This window comes from Chlorocebus sabaeus, chromosome 8, assembly GCF_047675955.1.
Source record: "Chlorocebus sabaeus isolate Y175 chromosome 8, mChlSab1.0.hap1, whole genome shotgun sequence".
In the NCBI taxonomy this organism is placed as follows: domain Eukaryota; kingdom Metazoa; phylum Chordata; class Mammalia; order Primates; family Cercopithecidae; genus Chlorocebus; species Chlorocebus sabaeus.
In genome coordinates this window covers 15,311,966-15,331,480 of record NC_132911.1, presented here as the reverse complement: position 1 = coordinate 15,331,480, position 19,515 = coordinate 15,311,966, and the positions used below count along the sequence as shown (strand labels likewise).

The following is a 19,515-nucleotide window of genomic DNA, read 5'->3' as shown; positions in this document are numbered from 1 at the left end:
GGAAGAAACATAGGCATTGCTGACTTTATCTTTTAAACGTTTGGTTAGAATGTAAAGGAATTTTCCATAGACTTGTAACAAACCAATAAATTTTGTTGGTCCAATAATTACCTGAAATAAAGTGTGTAGACAAAAAGTCCTGGAAACACAATCTATCATGGGTAACACATGGGGCATTTAAAGAAATTTTTTTGATTTTTTAATTTTTTTAGAGTCAGGGTCTTGCTCCATCTCCCTGGCTGAATTGCAGTGCCATGATCATAGCTCACTGCGTCCTCAAACTCCTGGGCTTAAGCAATTCTCCCACTTCAGCCTCCTGAGTAGCTGGGAGTACAGGTATCTGCCACCATGCGCAGCTAATTTTTTTTACTTTTTTTGTTTTTTTGTTTTGTAGTGACATAGTCTCTCTTTGTTACTCAGGCTGGTCTCGAACTCCTGGCCTCAGATGATCCTCCTGCCTCATTCTCCCAAAGCGTAGGAATCACAAGCATGAGCCACCACGCCTGGCTAGAGAGCACTTTTTTCAACACAGAAGGGCTAACTATCTCCTGCCTAGCTCTGATGATAACTCTTCTGGCCTGAGGCAAGGACTCCAGCAGCGTGAGCAGCAAAGATGAACTCCTCAGAGAGTCAAAGGGCAAAATGTTATATAAACACCTGGGGTCATTGCTTGTTGTAGACAGACTCCTAGATACATCATTTCTTTACTCATAAAGTTCTAGGGAACTTTTGCTTCCTTCCTTTCTGTTGGAAGTTGTAGCACGTAAAGCCATAACACAGAGCATAGGAGAACTGACTTTGGGGCCAGATAATCTGATATTTTATCCTGTTGCTTAATATTTATATACTTTGGGACAAGTTTCTTAAATCTATGCCTCAGGTTCTACGTCTATAAAATAGAAATAATTACAACACCCGTTTCATCAGATTATAGTGAGTATTGAGCCAATACCTATACAATGCCTAAAATATTGCTTGGCATGTTGTTAGCATTTAATGCACATTATCACCTTTCCATCTCACCATTTCAATCAATACCAAAACAAATATTGATCTCTCCATTGACACAATAGATAAAAACAAGGTTACACATGGATTCTTAAAGACAAATTTTCACTGTTCTCTTAAATGACCAAAAAAAAAGAGTAAAATTTGGGCTTGAGTACTGTCAAGTTTGGTATGGTAAACCACAGTGCATTATTGAGCCTTGGGTCAGGAGAAAGAGGGAAAGCAGATAGGGCAAGGCTGGGGTCATTCCTGGAAATAGAGAATCAATGACAGAGGTGTAGCATAAGGAAGAGCTAGATAAAGGCTTGGATTTTCCCCTCCCTTATCCCTTATCACCACCTGCACTGCCAGAGCACAGCTTCCTTGGACCAGTGCTGAAGCGAGATGAGAAATGAGAACATTAGGTAGTCAGATCCAAGGGAAAGTAAGGCAGAGAGGAAGTGGAAGCATAAATTATCACATATGTAAAGGAAAATGGAGGTGGAGAGGTAAGAAGAGAGCAGTGTCAAGAAATCTGAAGAGTGGTTGTGCTGATGAGCAAAGAGGGCAACCCTATTGGTATCTGCTATTCAGGCTGGCCTTGCATACATGCACGTTGTGCCTAAAATTTTACAAAGTTTTGGGAATTATTATTCTTGACATAAAATTCTGGAAATTAGTATTCTTAAAATGATATCTTGCAAAACACGTCACAATATAGAATGAGTTACATGATAAACTTCAGGACAATAGAGACTGCAAAGTCAACGTGAACCAGAACGGTCAAAAATATTCTTATGGAGTGATGGTAAACTAGGTCTTAAATAAAGGAATTCTATCTATGCGAAACAGACCCAAGAGGTAGGATTTTCATGCTCTATTTGAGAGGATTGAAAATGGTAAATTTTGAATGAAAATTCTGAATTGGTGATTTTTAAAGATGAGGTTGGAAAAGTAGATTGAGGTGACATTGAAGAGACCTTCGAATGCCAAGATGAAGGTTTCAAAAGACAACGTGTGCACAGTGGAAAGTTAACGAAATCTTCATAAATTATAAATTTCTCTCATTCTCAAAGAGAGTATCACTTCTCATTGTAATAAAGTGACTACATCAGATGCAGGAAATGCTAGAAACGCATGTGTATTCGTCCATTTTCATGTTGCTGATAAAGACATACCCGAGACTGGGTGATTTATAATGAAAAAGAAGTTGAACGGGCTCACAGTTCCACGTGACTGGGGAGGCCTCATAATCATGGTGGAAGGCAAAAGGCACACCTCACATGGCAGCAGAGAAGAGAGAAAATGAGATCCAAGCAAAAGGGGTTTCCCCTTGTAAAACCATCAGGTCTCAGGAGACTTACTTGCTACCACGCGAACAGTATAGGGGAATCTACCCCAATGATTCAGTTATCTCCCACTGGGTTCGTCCTACAACATGTGGGATTTATGGGAGTTACAATTCAAAATGAGATTTGGGTGAGGACACAGTCAAACCACATCAGCATGCAGTGAGGAAGCAACCAGAAAGCTTATACTGGAATGCTAACAGCACAATGAAGAAGAGTCAATACAGCATGTCAGAGAAATGTAGAAACGAAGAAGTCATTAACCTTGATCTGAGGAGTGGTGGAGTACCATCGTTACAATCTCAGGATTTGAAGTCAGAGCAATCAAGGTTCAGTTCCTCGCCATTCTGCTCATGTGTCCCATGTCTAGGTCAAGTTATTTAAACCTCTCTAATCAGAGTTTCTTCATCTGTAAAAAGAGAAAAACAATTCACACCTTGCAGTTTTCTCTACAGGTGTGAGGATTAAACAATGTGATGCATGTAAATAATTCACCATAGTTTTAGCATAGTAAATTGCTCAATAAATATTTGTTATCACTGCATCATTATAATTTGCATAAAATAATTACCTATCATACATTGTCCCTTCTTCTCTGGAATGTAAGATCCCTAAGACCAGGGACTTTTGTGTGCTTTTTTTATTGATGTATCCCTGGCACCTATAAAAGATGCTCGATAAATGATGCGTTGAATAAATTATTCTTATTATTTTCGCAGTGGGAACTGGAAAAATAACAAGGCTGTGGTGAAAATAGAGAAGTCAAAAGTGAAATTATTTTGAAAGCCAGATGATGAAACATATTTTTAGATGATTAATGTTGCGCTCCCATTAAGGTGTTACCTTCCGGCAAGCATCATCCATTGACTTAGACACGTTACACCTGTTCACTAGAACCAGTCAGCAAACCTACCATCCCCACTAAGATGAAGACCTAGAGTGTAGTGAAGAATATGCTTCCCAGCTCTCAGTGCTCAGAAAGGAAAGAGCTTCCTTGGTGTAGGGGAGCAGTATTTGATAACAATAGAAACACAGAGAACAGGAATTCCAAGGAGGTTTCAATTCGTAGAAGCTAGAAATGAAACTGATCTGCTTCCAAAGATTATGTGACCTTATATATATAATGTATATATAAATGACATATATAATATATGTTTATATAATATATTATATATAATATGTAATTATAATATATATAATATGTAATTATAATTTATATATAATAATTTATATATAATTATATATAATTTATATATAATTAATTTATATATAATTATATTATATTATATATAATTATATAATTTATATATAATTATAATTTGTATAATTTTTATATATAAATTATAATTATATATATAATTATATATATCTATAATTATATAATTTTTATATATTATATATTATGTATGTCATATATAAATATATAACAAACTCATTTTTTTGGTTTCAATATCATATTAAGAGTTTTGTTTAAAATTCTTTTTATGGTATCTTGGTGTTAAAATTAGTTGGTCATCATCACCTCGCCCATTCCTTTCTAAATTGTTTCATTTTATTCTTTGAATTAATGTTGGTTGGCAATTGAGGGTGGACAAATAGAACATTTAAAAAGCCAACAGTAACTTCTAGTTACTGAACAGAAACAGGGGACAGAGTTGAGATGAGAAAACATTTCCCAAAGTGATAGGGCTGAGTATATGAGAAGCAAATCAGAACAGTATTTCAGCAATAAATATGTTAGTAGGAAAATAGTACTTGTGAGTTAAATAACCAGAAAATAATTATATAAATGTCAGCAAGTAAAATTTATTGTATGGTGAATAATACAACTAAATTGGAATAGCCATTTATGCAATCAACTGTGGGAGAACAAACCTAAAATGGAAAGATTGACTGAGAACAAATACTCATTTTGAGGTTAAAGATGCTGCCACCACATTTCTGAATGAAATAACACCTTTTACATGGATAGTAATGTTACATAATACTAAGTGATTTAGTATCTATGTTCATAGTCTTAGAGCACCATAAACCTTATCAGGAAAGGCAGGTTAAATTGGACATTTCAGAGATTTAATGTTTGAAAAACAAGCTATGGAAAAAAAAAAAAAAGATAAACAAGATCTAAGAGTTTGATAAATCACTGTCAGAGCTACAATTGGACTAAGATAGCAGGTGTAGAAATAGAGGCCCCGAGGAGACAGAGGAAGTTGAAGATGAATGGTATCAAATGTTACCTTTAATGGAAAAGAACTTGGACAGAATGCTCTAAGCACTCAGGTTTCTTTATTGCAACTTCCCTTGTCTTATTTTCCTTCACCACTTTGAGAGTGACGCTCCGGATCTCGGGAGCTCACCACTGGAGTGAGCCACACAAAGTCTCACTTCAAGATGCTTTGCTATTTTTTTGTAGGCTTCAACCTAAGAGAAGGCCATAAAATCGGAACAGTTTATTGCGCTGGGGCAGAAAGCATTGTCACTGAGTTGATAGGCACTACCCTGGTCTCTCTGCAAAGCCCAGCTTCATCACAGACAGCTTTATTTTTACTGCAGGCACTCTTGTAGGATTTGCTAGTATGAAAGGGAGGCTGAAACATGTCGACTTTGCCCAAGGATGTCCAGTTGAAATCACACTTGGTTGCAGGGGAGATTGTAACTCCTGGTGGCTTTCTTTGAGTTGGGCTTTATATTTCTTTTATTTTGTTTCAGTTTATCTTCTACAGATTTTACACAATACTTTTCCCCAGAGCTTAACTTTCAGTTTCACCATGTGGAAACTCTGTTGCTTGAAAACTGATAGATCTTTATAAGAAAGGCATATGTCTTTCAGAAAATGAATTCCAGGGTGATCAACTTTGTGCCTGTGCAGATCCCCACCGGGAAGTAAATGGGATTCTTAATGTTTGATTTTAGGTATAAAATGACATATATATACTATAATTACCCTAAATATTTTGACAGAAGTGGAATACATTACATTATAATGTTTTAAATGCCCCAAATGGAATGTTTGAATCTTGATCAAATGCAGTATCTTTGATTTTTTTAAGCCCTACAGTGTATTACATAAATCTGAAAAATTCTTATTCATTTTGCTAATGAATGAATAAGGATTGCAGCTCTTACTTTATTAAAAGTATTCTGGGCATGTGAGGGATATAGAAATATCTGTCCAAATTTCTGCCTATAAAAAGTCTTCCATTGAGGTAAAGAAGTAATACTTGCAATAAAAGTAAATACTAGAAAGGTAGTCTATGAGGTGGAGCACTAGATTTGTTCCACAATTTAAGAGGAAGCACCTGATAAATCAACTAATCCAACCTCCTTGTTTTAAGGAATGTAAAAGTTTGTCCCGAAGAAGTTATTTTCATAGAATCACAGAAACCAACTCAAACCAATGTGCCCTGACTCCAAGTTGAACTCTGGACTCCAGTCTCACTGTTGCATTCCTGTAACAGCAGCAGGTGTGAAGCTGGTTGACTGTCACTGGACAGTGGTTACCACTTTGTCTGAGTCCATGAGACAGATCGCCCCCACATGAGTTATATGAAGTGGGTTTATTCCTGACAGGCAGCCGGGAACAGTTTCCCAGCTCAAGAAAGCTGCCTGGGATAGATGGGGTCTCTTCTGTACGTGCTCCACTTGCACCACAGCTGAGGCATCTCACAAAGCAGCCTGCCCTGGGTTTTGTACCCCAGAGCCACAGGACACCCTGGGCTAAAGCATGGGAAGATATCCTGTTCCCTGGCCGTTCCAACCACCTCCTTTCTTATCACAGGATGCTGCATTCTCAGCACATTCTACAGTTATTCTTGAGAGCTGCAAGTGAGAAAGAGGGGAGAATTGGATCAGTCCAAGGCCACCTGGGGAACTGTCCTGTACAGGGGAGGATGAAAGCAGGTCCTTGATCCATGACAGCTGAGGTGCCAGGTAAGTTTGGTTCTTGTGGTTGACCACAGACAAACGATATGTGCTTACTTCACACAGGGGGAAGGAGGAGAGCAGTCTGATAGGCCAGTATTGGCATGAGGAAGGAAGAGGATGCATCCAGTACCCTCCTATAGTGTGTCTTGGAAAGGAGAAAGAAAGGAAAAAGAGAATAAATATGTATTGCATGTTCACTGTATCCTAGGCCTACTGATTTATATGCAGCAATTAATATTTGCTGAAAGAATGAATTCATTTATTTCTCACAACAACCTCACAGGTATGATTATTCCTAGCTTCAAAAAAAATAAGGCTTATTCGCTCAGTCAGCAAATGTTCACTCATAGCCTATTGGGTTCTAGGTCTTGTGTTAGATACAGGGGTATAAAGATGCCTCTCATTCCTATTCTATTAGAAAAGTAGTCATATTGAAAATTGAGCTCCAGAATTGATATATATACTCTGCCTTGGAGTTTTATTACCATGAACTCAGAGTAGTTATAAAATATTTTTAAGATCACACAGCTTAAGCTTTTAAAATGTATTTTAGAATCCCTAGCCTTTCCATTATAACTCACAGCCTGCCATTTGAGAGGGCGGCAGAGAAAATGATGTCACCTAGGTAGAACGTATTTGAGTGAGGAAATGAGAGTAAGAAGAACAGGAGCCCACTTGCAAGCACAGGGGAAGAAGCTACAGGAGACAGCTATTTAAATGGATTCAAACCCAAACATCTTGAGTCAATGAGAGATTTTGCACCCAGAGAGAAGTTTGCAAAATCAGAAGATGCTGAGAGGAGAAATGTACTGTGTCTGGCAGACCAAAAGGAGTTAAAGAGAAATTAACCAAGTGCAGCAAAGATAATATTTCTTGAATGCAAGATTCATACACAAATACATTCTCTTCTCTGTTCTTTCCTGTCTCATATATACCCTCACATATGCGCTACAACCCAGTGGTTCAAAATCCTCCCCCTGCCTCTCTCTGCCTCCAATCCCTGCAATACATGCAAACCTGCCCAGAAGTCTCTTTGAAATCCATGGGACAGAGTGGAGGACTGAGGACGTATCTAATTTCAAAAGTTATGGCCCTATTCTGTGCTGGTATAGACTAGGGGCTTATACTGAAGTAGCCCAGCGACTGCTTTTGAAATCAGGATACTTGTGAGTCTGAGAGTTGGGCATGCATGTGGAGTGTGGAAAACAAGAAACACCTATTATGGAATCATTTTTTCCCCTTTGGCTTAAGTTGTGTTTTTTTTTTTTTTTCAAATTAGCATTATACTTTAAGTTCTGGGATACATGTGCAGAACGTGCAGGTTTGTTATATAGGTATACACGTGCTATGGTGGTTTGCTGCACTCATCAACCCGTCATCTACATTAGGTAGTTCTCCTAATGCTGTCCCTCCCCTAGTCCTTCACCCCACAACAGGCCCCAGTATGTGATGTTTCCCTCCCTGTGTCTATGTGTTCTCATTGTTCAACACCCTGTTGTGTTTGGTTTTCTGTTCCTGTGTTAGTTTGCTGAGAATGATGGTTTCCAGCTTCATCTATGTCCCTGCAAAGGACATGAACTCATCCTTTTTATGGTTGCATAGTATTCCATGGTATATATGTGCCACATTTTCTTTATGCAGTCTATCATGATGGGTATTTGGGTTGGTTCTGAGTCTTTGCTATTGTGAATAGTGCTTCAGTAAACATATGTGTGCATGTGTCTTTATAGTAGAATGATTTATAATCCTTTGGTATATAGCCAGTAATGGGTTCTATTATAATCCCATTATTGGTGTTTACTATTCTTAAAAGTGAGGCAGCCTTTTGAAATACTGAGGCATGTGAACTTGTGTTGGATATGTAAATGTAAGAATCTCAGTGTTTATATCTAAAACAACTGTAATGAAAAAGTAGAATTGTCCTCAGAGCGGTTGAAATGGTTTGGCCCTGTCCCCGTTCAAATCTCAACTTGAATTATATCTCCCAGAATTTCCACATGTTATGCGAGGGACCCAGAGGGAGGTAACTGAATCGTGGGGGCCGGATTTTCCCATGCTATTCTTGTGATAGTGAATAAGTCTCTTGAGATCTGATGGGTTTATTTAAGATTTCTGCTTTTGCTTCTTCCTCATTTTCTCTTGCTGCCACGATGTAAGAAGTACCTTTCACCTCCTGCCATGATTCCGAGGCCTCCCCAGTCATGTGGAACCGTAAGTCCAATTAAACATCTTTTTCTTTCCAGTCTCAGGTATGTCTTTATGAGCAGCATAAAATGGACTGGTACAGCAGTTCTGTAATTCTCTTACAGATGAGTACTAACAACACTGGCCTATAATGTTTGAACATACACATAACTATCGTGAAATAAGCACAGTGGAAATGAGTAAAGGGCTTGTGGCTATTGTGTTCATTTTTCCAAACCCCTAGAGTAGAACAAAATACTGAATACTGCCCCCACCCCACAAATAAATGACAACTCAGGGCTACAAAAGGGTCAGTGGTTTCAGCGGACCCAATTCACTCCATATATTTTCTATACCCTGAGAAAATGTGACCAAAATATTAAACTGTAAAAATCACAGAACCTTAAAATGTTTTAGACTCAAGGCAATGTTAGAGATCGTCTGGTTCGGTGATTGTTAATCTTTTGGCGAATGGAAATAATCTGATGTAATTTGGTGACTCCCTGAAAAACATGCACATGTGTATGTTAATACAAATTTTCATACAATTTTTGGGAGTTCAGGATTTTCTTAAACTCCTTATTGCCAGATTAAAACTTCCAGAGCTAGTGAAACCCTCAATTAAATCAAAGCTCCTCACTTTGCAGAGTTCAAGTGCCCTGCCCAGGGTCACATGGCTACCTGGTTGGAGCAGAATAGGGATCGCATAAGCCAATCTGATTGACTACCCACATCTGGTTAGACTTACCACCCAAACTACAGCAGCCCTTTATCCAAGGGATTTAAAATCAACTCCTAAAGTTAACCATCAGGTTTCTTCTTGTTCTAACTTATGATTATGCCTTATCTAGCTCCATTAGTAACTTTTTAGATAGGCTTGAACTAAAAGATACTTTTTAATTAGGTGGTATTATTTCCATTTGATTAACTGCATTTTCTGTTCTGCTGTTCCTATTGTGTGTGTGTGTGTGTGTGTGTGTGTGTGTGTGTTTAAAGTTTTCTTGTTATTTTGAAATGCCAAGGTAATACATCTCTTTAAGAGGTGGTAGAAAACATTTTAAGACCACTCATGATCATCTCAGGGATAGTCCTCAACGAATCAGATATTCATGCTGCCACATTAAATTGCTTGAATGTAAATTGAGATTCTAGAGTAAATAGGCTTTAAAATATCGGAGGCATTATCACTTCTATTGAAAGTCATAGGATGATAATCTAAAGTAGATGTTGTCAGGTTTTCTGATGAGGTAGGCATGCTGATCTTAATACACAGATTTAAAGAATGACATTCCTAGGACCAGCAGGTGACTGGAGGTTACAATGCTATGTACCATTGCAGTAATGGAGATGATTTATACACTAATATGGACCCATTGTCTTTTCATTTTAGCAACACCAATGGGCAGGAAAAAAGTAACATAAGTCTGAGTTATGGACATGTGATGTTTTTCTCACCTAATTTTTCTCTTCTCAGCCAGCAGTAGGGTTCATTATGACTCCTTTGTTCTCCGTTTGTGCCTTGAAAATAGTCCTATCATTGATTTATTAGGCCACATATTGTTTGTTTATTTTTCTGTCTCCTCAAATAGACCTTAGCTTATTAAGCCCTGAGACTCTGTCCTTTTATACTATGAAAGCACAGTGATTACCACAGTGCCCAACACATACTAAATGCTCAATAAATAACTGTTGAATTAATAACTAAGGGAAGCAAATTATATTAATTTTCTGCATACTCCATTAACTGAGGACATAATCAAACAATCACAGAAAAACTTTAATAAAAACTACAACGAAGAGAATTTTTTTGCCATCCCTTCATTAAAATTGTTTGTCATGGTGCATTCTGCTACACCAGAAAAAACAAAAAAATGGAACAAGGGGACAGGACCATTGCTCCTTCAGAGGTAGAAGAGATTGAGAAAGTCATAAACTTACAGATTTGCTGAAATTTATTAGGATATTTGAGAAGGGATTTCTAAAGTATTTGGTAGAAATTAGATTTTCCTTCTATCCCCCAATAAACCAAAGAGACTGAGTTTCCAAACACAAATGCTATAAATACAGCTTAAGGTAGAATTGTCCTGAGACTTCATCGTTATCTATAGAGGTTGGATTAACATTTCAGGACAGGTCTTATTGACACATCAGATATTCAAAGGCAAAGCTATGTTTCATAAGACATCTTTGTATCCCCAATACTAACTATATAATCTGGAACACAGGTGTTTTATATATATCATACACACACACACACACATATACATCTTAGATATAGATACACACCATATAGATATAATTATATACCTCATGTAGATATAGATGTATATATAAGTATATATATATTGCTGTGTAAAGTCAGGGACCCCGAATGGAGGGACTGGATGGAGCCGCAGCAGAGAAACATAAATTGTGAAGATTTCATGGACATTTATCATTTCCCAAATAATACTTTTATAATTTCTTATGCCTGTCTTACTTTAATCTATTAATCCTGTTATCTTTGTAAGCTGAGGATATACATCACCTCAGAACCACTGTGATAATTGCATTAATTGTACAAATTGATGGTAAAACGTGTGTTTGCACAGTATGATATCAGTGCACCTTGAAAAAGAACAGAATAATGGTGATTTTTAGGGAACAAGGGAAGACAACCATAAGGTCTGACTGCCTGCGGGGTTAGGCAAAAAGAGCCATATTTTTCTTCTTGCAGACAGCCTGTAAATGGACGTTTAAGTAGGGAAGATGTCACTAAATTCTTTTCCTAGCAAGCAATATTAATATTAATACCCTGGGAAAGGAATGCATTCCTGGGGGGAGGTCTATAAACAGCCGCTCTGGAAGTATCTATCTTATGTGGTTGAGATAAGGACTGAGATACACCCTGGTCTCCTGCAGAACCCTCAGGCTTATTAGGGTAGGGAAAAACTCCGCCCTGGTAAATTTGTGGTCAGACCGGTTCTCTGCTCTCAAACCCTGTTTTCTGTTGTTTAAGATATTTATCAAGATAATATGTGCACTGCTGAACATAGACTCTTATCAGTCATTCTGCTTTTGCCCTTTGCCTTGTGATCTTTCTTGGACCCTTGTCAGTAGTTCTCCTTTTTGCTCTTCGAAGCATGTGATCTACTCCCTGTTCTTAAACCCCCTCCCCTTTTGAAACCCTTAATAAAAAACTAGCTAGTTTGAGGCTCAGGTGGGCATCACGGTCCTATCAACACGTGATGTCACCCCCGGCAGCCCAGCTGTAAAATTCCTCTCTTTGTACTCTTTATTTCTCAGCCAGCCAATACTTATGGAACATAGAAATAACCTACGTTGAAATACTGGGGGGTGGTCCCCCAATAATATATAATATATATATACATCAAGTTTTGTTATATTGGTGTTCATCTATGTCAAGTCATTTTTGAGAGATGCTTAGAAAACCCTACCATCAACTTTATTTCTTCTATCCAGCTGCCTAAGAATCTATAAATTCATCTCTTTAAGTTGTTCTTCCAGTACTTGGAGTTTTTAAAAAGAGTTAAATAACATTCTGCAGAATTTCTTAAAACATGTAGCATGGTATTGTGTCTTGTGACTATCCAAGAGGGGAGATATATTCCACCAGCTTTTCCAAATGTATCTGACCCAAAAACTTTTTCAAAAAACTTATTTTTTGACTACTGTTGCACAGAAGACCCATTAGCAATGAATACAGTGAACTAATTCAAACAAATATATTATAGTTTCCTTGCCATAAATAAAGTATATTATTTATACACTTAGATTTGGTATATATGGCTTGTATTTAAACTGAATTCATTCTAAATAGAGTGAAAGAAACACATTTGTAGTTACACATTAAACAAATAACATTTTTAGGCCCGGCGTGGTGGCTCACACCTGTAATCCCAGCACTTTGGGAGGCCAAGGCAGGCAGATCACCTGAGGTCAGGAGTTCAAGACCAGCCTTGCCAACATGGCGAAACCCCGTCTCTGCTAAAAATACAAACATTAGCTGGGTGTGGGGCACATGCCTGTAATCCTAGCTACTCAGGATGCTGGGGTAGGAGAATCGCTTGAACCCGGGAGGCGGGGGTTGCAGTGATCCGAGATCATGCCACTGCATGCTAGCCTGGGAGACAAAGTCAGACTCCATCTAAAAATAAAAAATAAAAATTTGTCTCATAACAGAGTAAAGATTAATTATTTGCATTATGATTAGTATAACAGATTTCTAAGAAAGTAATAAAATGTAGTTCAGTTTGGCTAATTATATTAGAATAAAATGTACATGAATAAAATCTGCATACAAATAGAAAGGAGGGAGGACTTGACCTTAGGTAGTGAATTTATTTACTTTGTATTTCCATGAAATGTATTAATTACCACAATGAATTGTGTTAAAATATATAATCCAATTCCTAGTCTACTCAACCTATAGAATGTAGTTAGAACTATATATCTGGACATACAGAAACTGAAGCAAATTGATGTCTGTGTGTGTGTGTGTGTGTGTATGTGTGTATATATATATATAAAAAACATATTTCTGTATGCTATTTTAAGATTTACAGCAACTAAAGAATATATGAACAATAAATTTGGATACTGGCTACATGGCTGTGATAATTAATGCCAAACTAGGGAACAACTTCAGCTAATGGAAAATATAAACACAGGTTTTAATTGGACTAAAGGGACTCCTAGTGCCATTAATAACAGATTTTGAAACACACAAAATAAATGTCCTCTAGCAACCACTTTCAATACAACAGTGGACCAAAAAGAATTTTTTACTTCAACCTTAATTCCTATATGAGAACTGCATTTGCCGTTAAATCGCTGACTTCACTTCTTGTTTATATTATTAACTTAGGCTTAGGGACTACGTACATTTTAAATTCTTACTTTGGCATTGGCATCCAAGTGGATATATGATAAATTTAGAAAGAGCCATTATTGTTTCTTTCAAACCATAAAAATTATGAGCACAGTGGAACTTTCTCTAGAAAAACAGGTTTAAATTATTTTTGTATTTATTCTGAGTCTTTCTGAGAAAGACCTATTTTTTCATACCAGATTATAAAACTATTGATTTTTAACTAGGAATTAAGAAAGTTCAGAAATTGGAAACCTACCAATCTTTTTTCTCCTCCAAGACCTAATAGCATCTTTAAAGTAATTTCATCTATGGACTTTCTAGGCTCTTTATTCCTAAACTTGGAGTTTCTTTCTTGCTACATCTCTCTAAGACTTTTCATTCTTTGCTTCTGCTCCTGAGTTTTTTAAAGTAAAGGTTTCCATTGAAAGACAGGTCATCCATGTCCCTACAAAGGACACAAACTCATCCTTTTTTATGGCTGCATAGTATTCCATGGTGTATATGTGCCACATTTTCTTAATCCAATCTGTCACTGATGGACATTTGGGTTGATTCCAAGTCTTTGCTATTGTGAATAGTGCTGCAATAAACATACGTGTGCATGTGTCTTTATAGCAGCATAATTTATAATCCTTTGGGTATATACCTAGTAATGGGATGGCTGGGTCATATGGTACATCTAGTTCTAGATCCTTGAGGAATCGCCATACTGTTTTCCATAATGGTTGAACTAGTTTACAATCCCACCAACAGTGTAAAAGTGTTCCTATTTCTCCACATCCTCTCCAGCACCTGTTGTTTCCTGACTTTTGAATGATCGCCATTCTAACTGGTGTGAGATGGTATCTCATTGTGGTTTTGAAACCATCATTCTCAGCAAACTATCACAAAAACAGAAAACCAAACACCGCATGTTCTCACTCATAGGCGGGAACTGAACAATGAGATCACTTGGACTCGGGAAGGGGAACATCACACACCGGGGCCTATCATGGGGAGGGGGGAGGGGGGAGGGATTGCATTGGGAGTTATACCTGATGTAAATAACGAGTTGATGGGTGCAGCACACCAACATGACACAAGTATACATATGTAGCAAACCTGCACGTTGTGCACATGTACCCTACAACTTGAAGTGTAATAATAATAAATAAATTAAAAAAAAAAAAAAAAAAAAAAAAAAAAAAAAAAAAAAAAAAAAAAAAAAAGAAAGACAGGTCAACTTCCTGGAGCTGAAACTGGGCCAACATTTGGATTTGAAGGTAGAGACTGTATCACTCAAAACTCTGAAAAGAGGGGTGATGGTCAAATGTGGTTCACAGTCATGATATACAGCTGAGTCTGGAACCTGAGCTATCCTTGCGTTATAGTTATGACTTTATTAAAATAGAAACCATCTAAAACTCTGAATGTCAAAGGATTTGGAATGGTTTCCAAGCATTGGTATTCTAAATGGGGTGCAAATTGAATCAGAGAAAGTTCACATAGGGTGATTATCCCTATAAATGCAAAGTATAAGTCTCAAAGGCAAATGATACATCTAGAGCTGCTAAACCAAAATTTCTTGTTTATAGTAATAAAATCTGTGCACAAAGAAGGAAGATAGTTTCAGGGCACAGACAAAGGCTCTTTTAAACAAGTGATATTCGCAGGAGGTGGTCTATTGATGAAACAAGAGGCAGAGAGAGACTTTACATTATGAACAAGTATAGAATTGGCTATTTCATCCACTAGCGAAGAAGTAAAGCATAAGAGAATAAATAGTAGGTCATGATTACAGTTCCTGCCAGTCTGGAATACAACCTTAGAACCTTCTTTCATGCAAACTCCTGGTGAAGATTTGTTTGAAGAAAAGCTGCTTTTAAACACTGATGAATAATTTTAAAAGAAGCCAAAATGAGATCTAAACCAAGATACTACAGGAAGAGAAGGGGTTTGGAAAAGCAAAAATAAAAGGCAGGCAAAGAATACTCACCAGAAAATGGTTGTTACAGACCAGACAAAAGTTATTATAAAATACCTTCCATGATTTAAAAAAATTTAGTCAATTTGACTCTGAAGCTAGAACACTAAGCAAAGACAGAGAAAGTCAGGTGAGTGGTAACAAGACAACGGAAAAAGATTAAACGTGAGCTGGGCTGGCAGATCTCAGAAAATGGAAGGGGAAACATCACAGAACTTAGGGAGAAATTAGAAGCAACACAAATGATAATGGATACTGCTAAACAGGAAGGAACATGGGGGAAAGATGAAAATCAGGAAAGTGAAATGGAATTTGATAAAGAATTTAAAAGAATAAAAGAAAAGGATAGATACAGAAGAAAGGCAGATGAGATCCAATGTACATATAATCAGTCTGACAAAAAGAAACAATGACAATAAAAAATAACATATAATACATTACATTTAAATGTATAATACAATAAAGCTCTTCAGAAATAAATAAATCCTTCAATTTACAGTTTGGAAAAGCACACATGCCATCAGAAAAAAATGAATGATTTCAGTTATCTGAATAAGTTACTTGATTTTTTTTTTAAAAGACATAATCCCTCTTCAAATCTGAGAAAAAAATCAAATTATCATTTGATTTAAAATAATTACTTTCAGCCTCAGATTTATCCACTACAGCATACACTGCCAGTGGACAGTAGAATAATAGCTTTTAAACATTTCTCAAGAAAATAAGCAATGACTTAAAAATCTTACACTCAAACAGTGATAATAGAATGAAAAATCAGACCTACATTATTGAACATAGAAAAAAAAACTAATTGTTATTATTAAATTCAGTGTTAAGATTTAAATAAATGTGGGAATTGCAGTTATGTGACAGTATTCATATCTTATAAACCTTTATCATCAAGAAATGATGTAGCCCAAAAAAGTGAGGCAGGGAAGGGAGAGGAAAAGTAGAAGTATAAAACTGCAAGTTTATCCATTTCTAACAGCTAAAATTAAAAACATATCATTTAAAGTTAGAAATTAAGTGACAGAGGTGAAAGTATATGTGACAATAAAAATGTATATAATTGGCAATATAAATGAACTAAAATTTGATTATTTAAATGGTATTAGTGGGAGGACAATAGATAGATTAATATATAATAGGAAGTCAAGTAAAAGAATTGTAAAGGTTTACAGTCCTAAGAAGTCAACCAAAAAAGTATTTAAATTTTTAAAGACTGTATTTGGACTAGAGGGAGTGGAAAAGAGTAAGACAGAGAAACGTGTATTTTATTTATGTCTAGTACCGATCTTATATTACTTTTTTCTTTTTTTTTTTTTCTGAGATGGAGTCTCGCTCTGTTGCCCAGGCTGGAGTGCAGTGACATGATCTCAGCTCACTGGAACCTCCTCCACCCAGGTTCAAAGGATTCTGCTGCCTCAGCCTCCGAGGAGCTGGGATTACAGGTGCCCACCAGCATGCCCAACTAATTTTTTTTTTTTTTAATTTTTAGTAGAGATAGGGTTTCACCACATTGGTCAAGCTTGTCTTGAACTCCTGACCTCAAGCAATCCACCTGCCTTAGCCTCCCAAAGTGCTGGGATTACAGACATGAGCCACCGTGCCCAGCTGTATTACTTTTAAACTTTGTGATTATACGATTTTGAAAACAAAAAATAATAATTTTATAATGAAATTAAGCAACAGTATGAGAATAAATCAAGCAAATGCAAACAAAAAGAAAACAAGACTTTTGATCGTAATATAGGACCAAGTTAAGTTCAAGTCAGAAAAAAACTGAAATAAAGTTACATTATATAGCTAAAGAGTGGAATTTGCAATGACTGTATAACAGTTTGGAACTTATATGCACTAAATAAATACACTGTCAACCATCAAAAAGCAAAATCTTTGAATGTAAGAAGAAATATGCAAAAATATATCAATATCAGAAAATTATAATTTATTTCTTTCAGTCCATGATAGATTAAATAAACAAAAAATAAGTGATTTATTTTTTTTTTTTATTTTTTTAAATTTATTTATTATTATTAAACTTCACATTGTAGGGTACATGTGCACAACGTGCAGGTTTGCTACATATGTATACTTGTGCCATGTTGGTGTGCTGCACCCATCAACTCGTCATTTACATCAGGTATAACTCCCAATGCAACCCCTCCCCCCTCCCCCCTCCCCATGATAGGCCCCGGTGTGTGATGTTCCCCTTCCCGAGTCCAAGTGATCTCATTGTTCAGTTCCCACCTACGAGTGAGAACATGCGGTGTTTGGTTTTCTGTTCTTGTGATAGTTTGCTAAGAATGATGGTTTCCAGCTGCATCCATGTCCCTACAAAGGACACAAACTCATCCTTTTTTATGGCTGCATAGTATTCCATGGTGTATATGTGCCACATTTTCTTAATCCAATCTGTCACTGATGGACATTTGGGTTGATTCCAAGTCTTTGCTATTGTGAATAGTGCTGCAATAAACATACGTGTGCATGTGTCCTTATAGCAGCATAATTTATAATCCTTTGGGTATATACCCAGTAATGGGATGGCTGGGTCATATGGTACATCTAGTTCTAGATCCTTGAGGAATCGCCATACTGTTTTCCATAATGGTTGAACTAGTTTACAATCCCACCAACAGTGTAAAAGTGTTCCTATTTCTCCACATCCTCTCCAGCACCTGTTGTTTCCTGACTTTTGAATGATCGCCATTCTAACTGGTGTGAGATGGTATCTCATTGTGGTTTTGATTTGCATTTCTCTGATGGCCAGTGATGATGAGCATTTTTTCATGTGTCTGTTGGCTGTATGAATGTCTTCTTTTGAGAAATGTCTGTTCATATCCTTTGCCCACTTTTGGATGGGGTTGTTTGTTTTTTTCTTGTAAATTTGTTTGAGTTCTTTGTAGGTTCTGGATATTAGCCCTTTGCCAGATGAGTAGATTGCAAAAATTTTCTCCCATTCTGTAGGTTGCCTGCTCACTCTGATGGTAGTTTCTTTTGCTGTGCAGAAGCTCTTTAGTTTGATGAGATCCCATTTGTCAATTTTGGCTTTTGCTGCCGTTGCTTTTGGTGTTTTAGACATGAAGTCTTTGCCCATGCCTATGTCCTGAATGGTACTACCTAGGTTTTCCTCTAGGATTTTTATGGTATTAGGTCTAACATTTAAGTCTCTAATCCATCTTGAATTAATTTTCGTATAAGGAGTAAGGAAAGGATCCAGTTTCAGCTTTCTACTTATGGCTAGCCAGTTTTCCCAGCACCATTTATTAAATAGGGAATCCTTTCCCCATTTCTTGTTTCTCTCAGGTTTGTCAAAGATCAGATGGCTGTGGATGTGTGGTATTATTTCTGAGGACTCTGTTCTGTTCCATTGGTCTGTATCTCTGTTTTGGTACCAGTACCATGCTGTTTTGGTTACTGTAGCCTTGTAGTATAGTTTGAAGTCAGGTAGCGTGATGCCTCCAGCTTTGTTCTTTTGACTTAGGATTGTCTTGGAGATGTGGGCTCTTTTTTGGTTCCATATGAACTTTAAAGCAGTTTTTTCCAATTCTGTGAAGAAGCTCATTGGTAGCTTGATGGGGATGGCATTGACTCTATAAATTACCTTGGGCAGTATGGCCATTTTCACGATATTGATTCTTCCTATCCATGAGCATGGTATGTTCTTCCATTTGTTTGTGTCCTCTTTGATTTCACTGAGCAGTGGTTTGTAGTTCTCCTTGAAGAGGTCCTTTACATCCCTTGTAAGTTGGATTCCTAGGTATTTTATTCTCTTTGAAGCAATTGTGAATGGAAGTTCATTCCTGATTTGGCTCTCTGTTTGACTGTCACTGGTGTATAAGAATGCTTGTGATTTTTGCACATTAATTTTGTATCCTGAGACTTTGCTGAAGTTGCTGATCAGCTTAAGGAGATTTTGGGCTGAGACAATGGGGTTTTCTAAATATACAATCATGTCGTCTGCAAACAGGGACAATTTGACTTCTTCTTTTCCTAACTGAATCCCCTTGATTTCTTTCTCTTGCCTGATTGCCCTAGCCAGAACTTCCAACACTATGTTGAATAGGAGTGGTGAGAGAGGGCATCCCTGTCTTGTGCCAGTTTTCAAAGGGAATTTTTCCAGTTTTTGCCCATTCAGTATGATATTGGCTGTGGGTTTGTCATAAATAGCTCTTATGATTTTGAGGTACGTTCCATCAATACCGAATTTATTGAGCGTTTTTAGCATGAAG

The 19,515-nt window shown here is 36.9% G+C and overlaps 1 protein-coding gene across 1 annotated transcript in view; it reads right to left on the bottom strand.

The window, feature by feature from the left end:
• Positions 1-2,178: 2,178 nt before the first annotated feature.
• Positions 2,179-19,515, bottom strand: part of TUSC3 (tumor suppressor candidate 3) — a 309,006-nt gene continuing 291,669 nt past the window's right edge. The window contains exon 9 of the mRNA XM_073017954.1: positions 2,179-2,745. Within this exon, the coding sequence (XP_072874055.1) occupies positions 2,717-2,745 (29 nt within the window). The 3' untranslated portion in view covers positions 2,179-2,716. The remainder of the gene's footprint in view (positions 2,746-19,515) is intronic.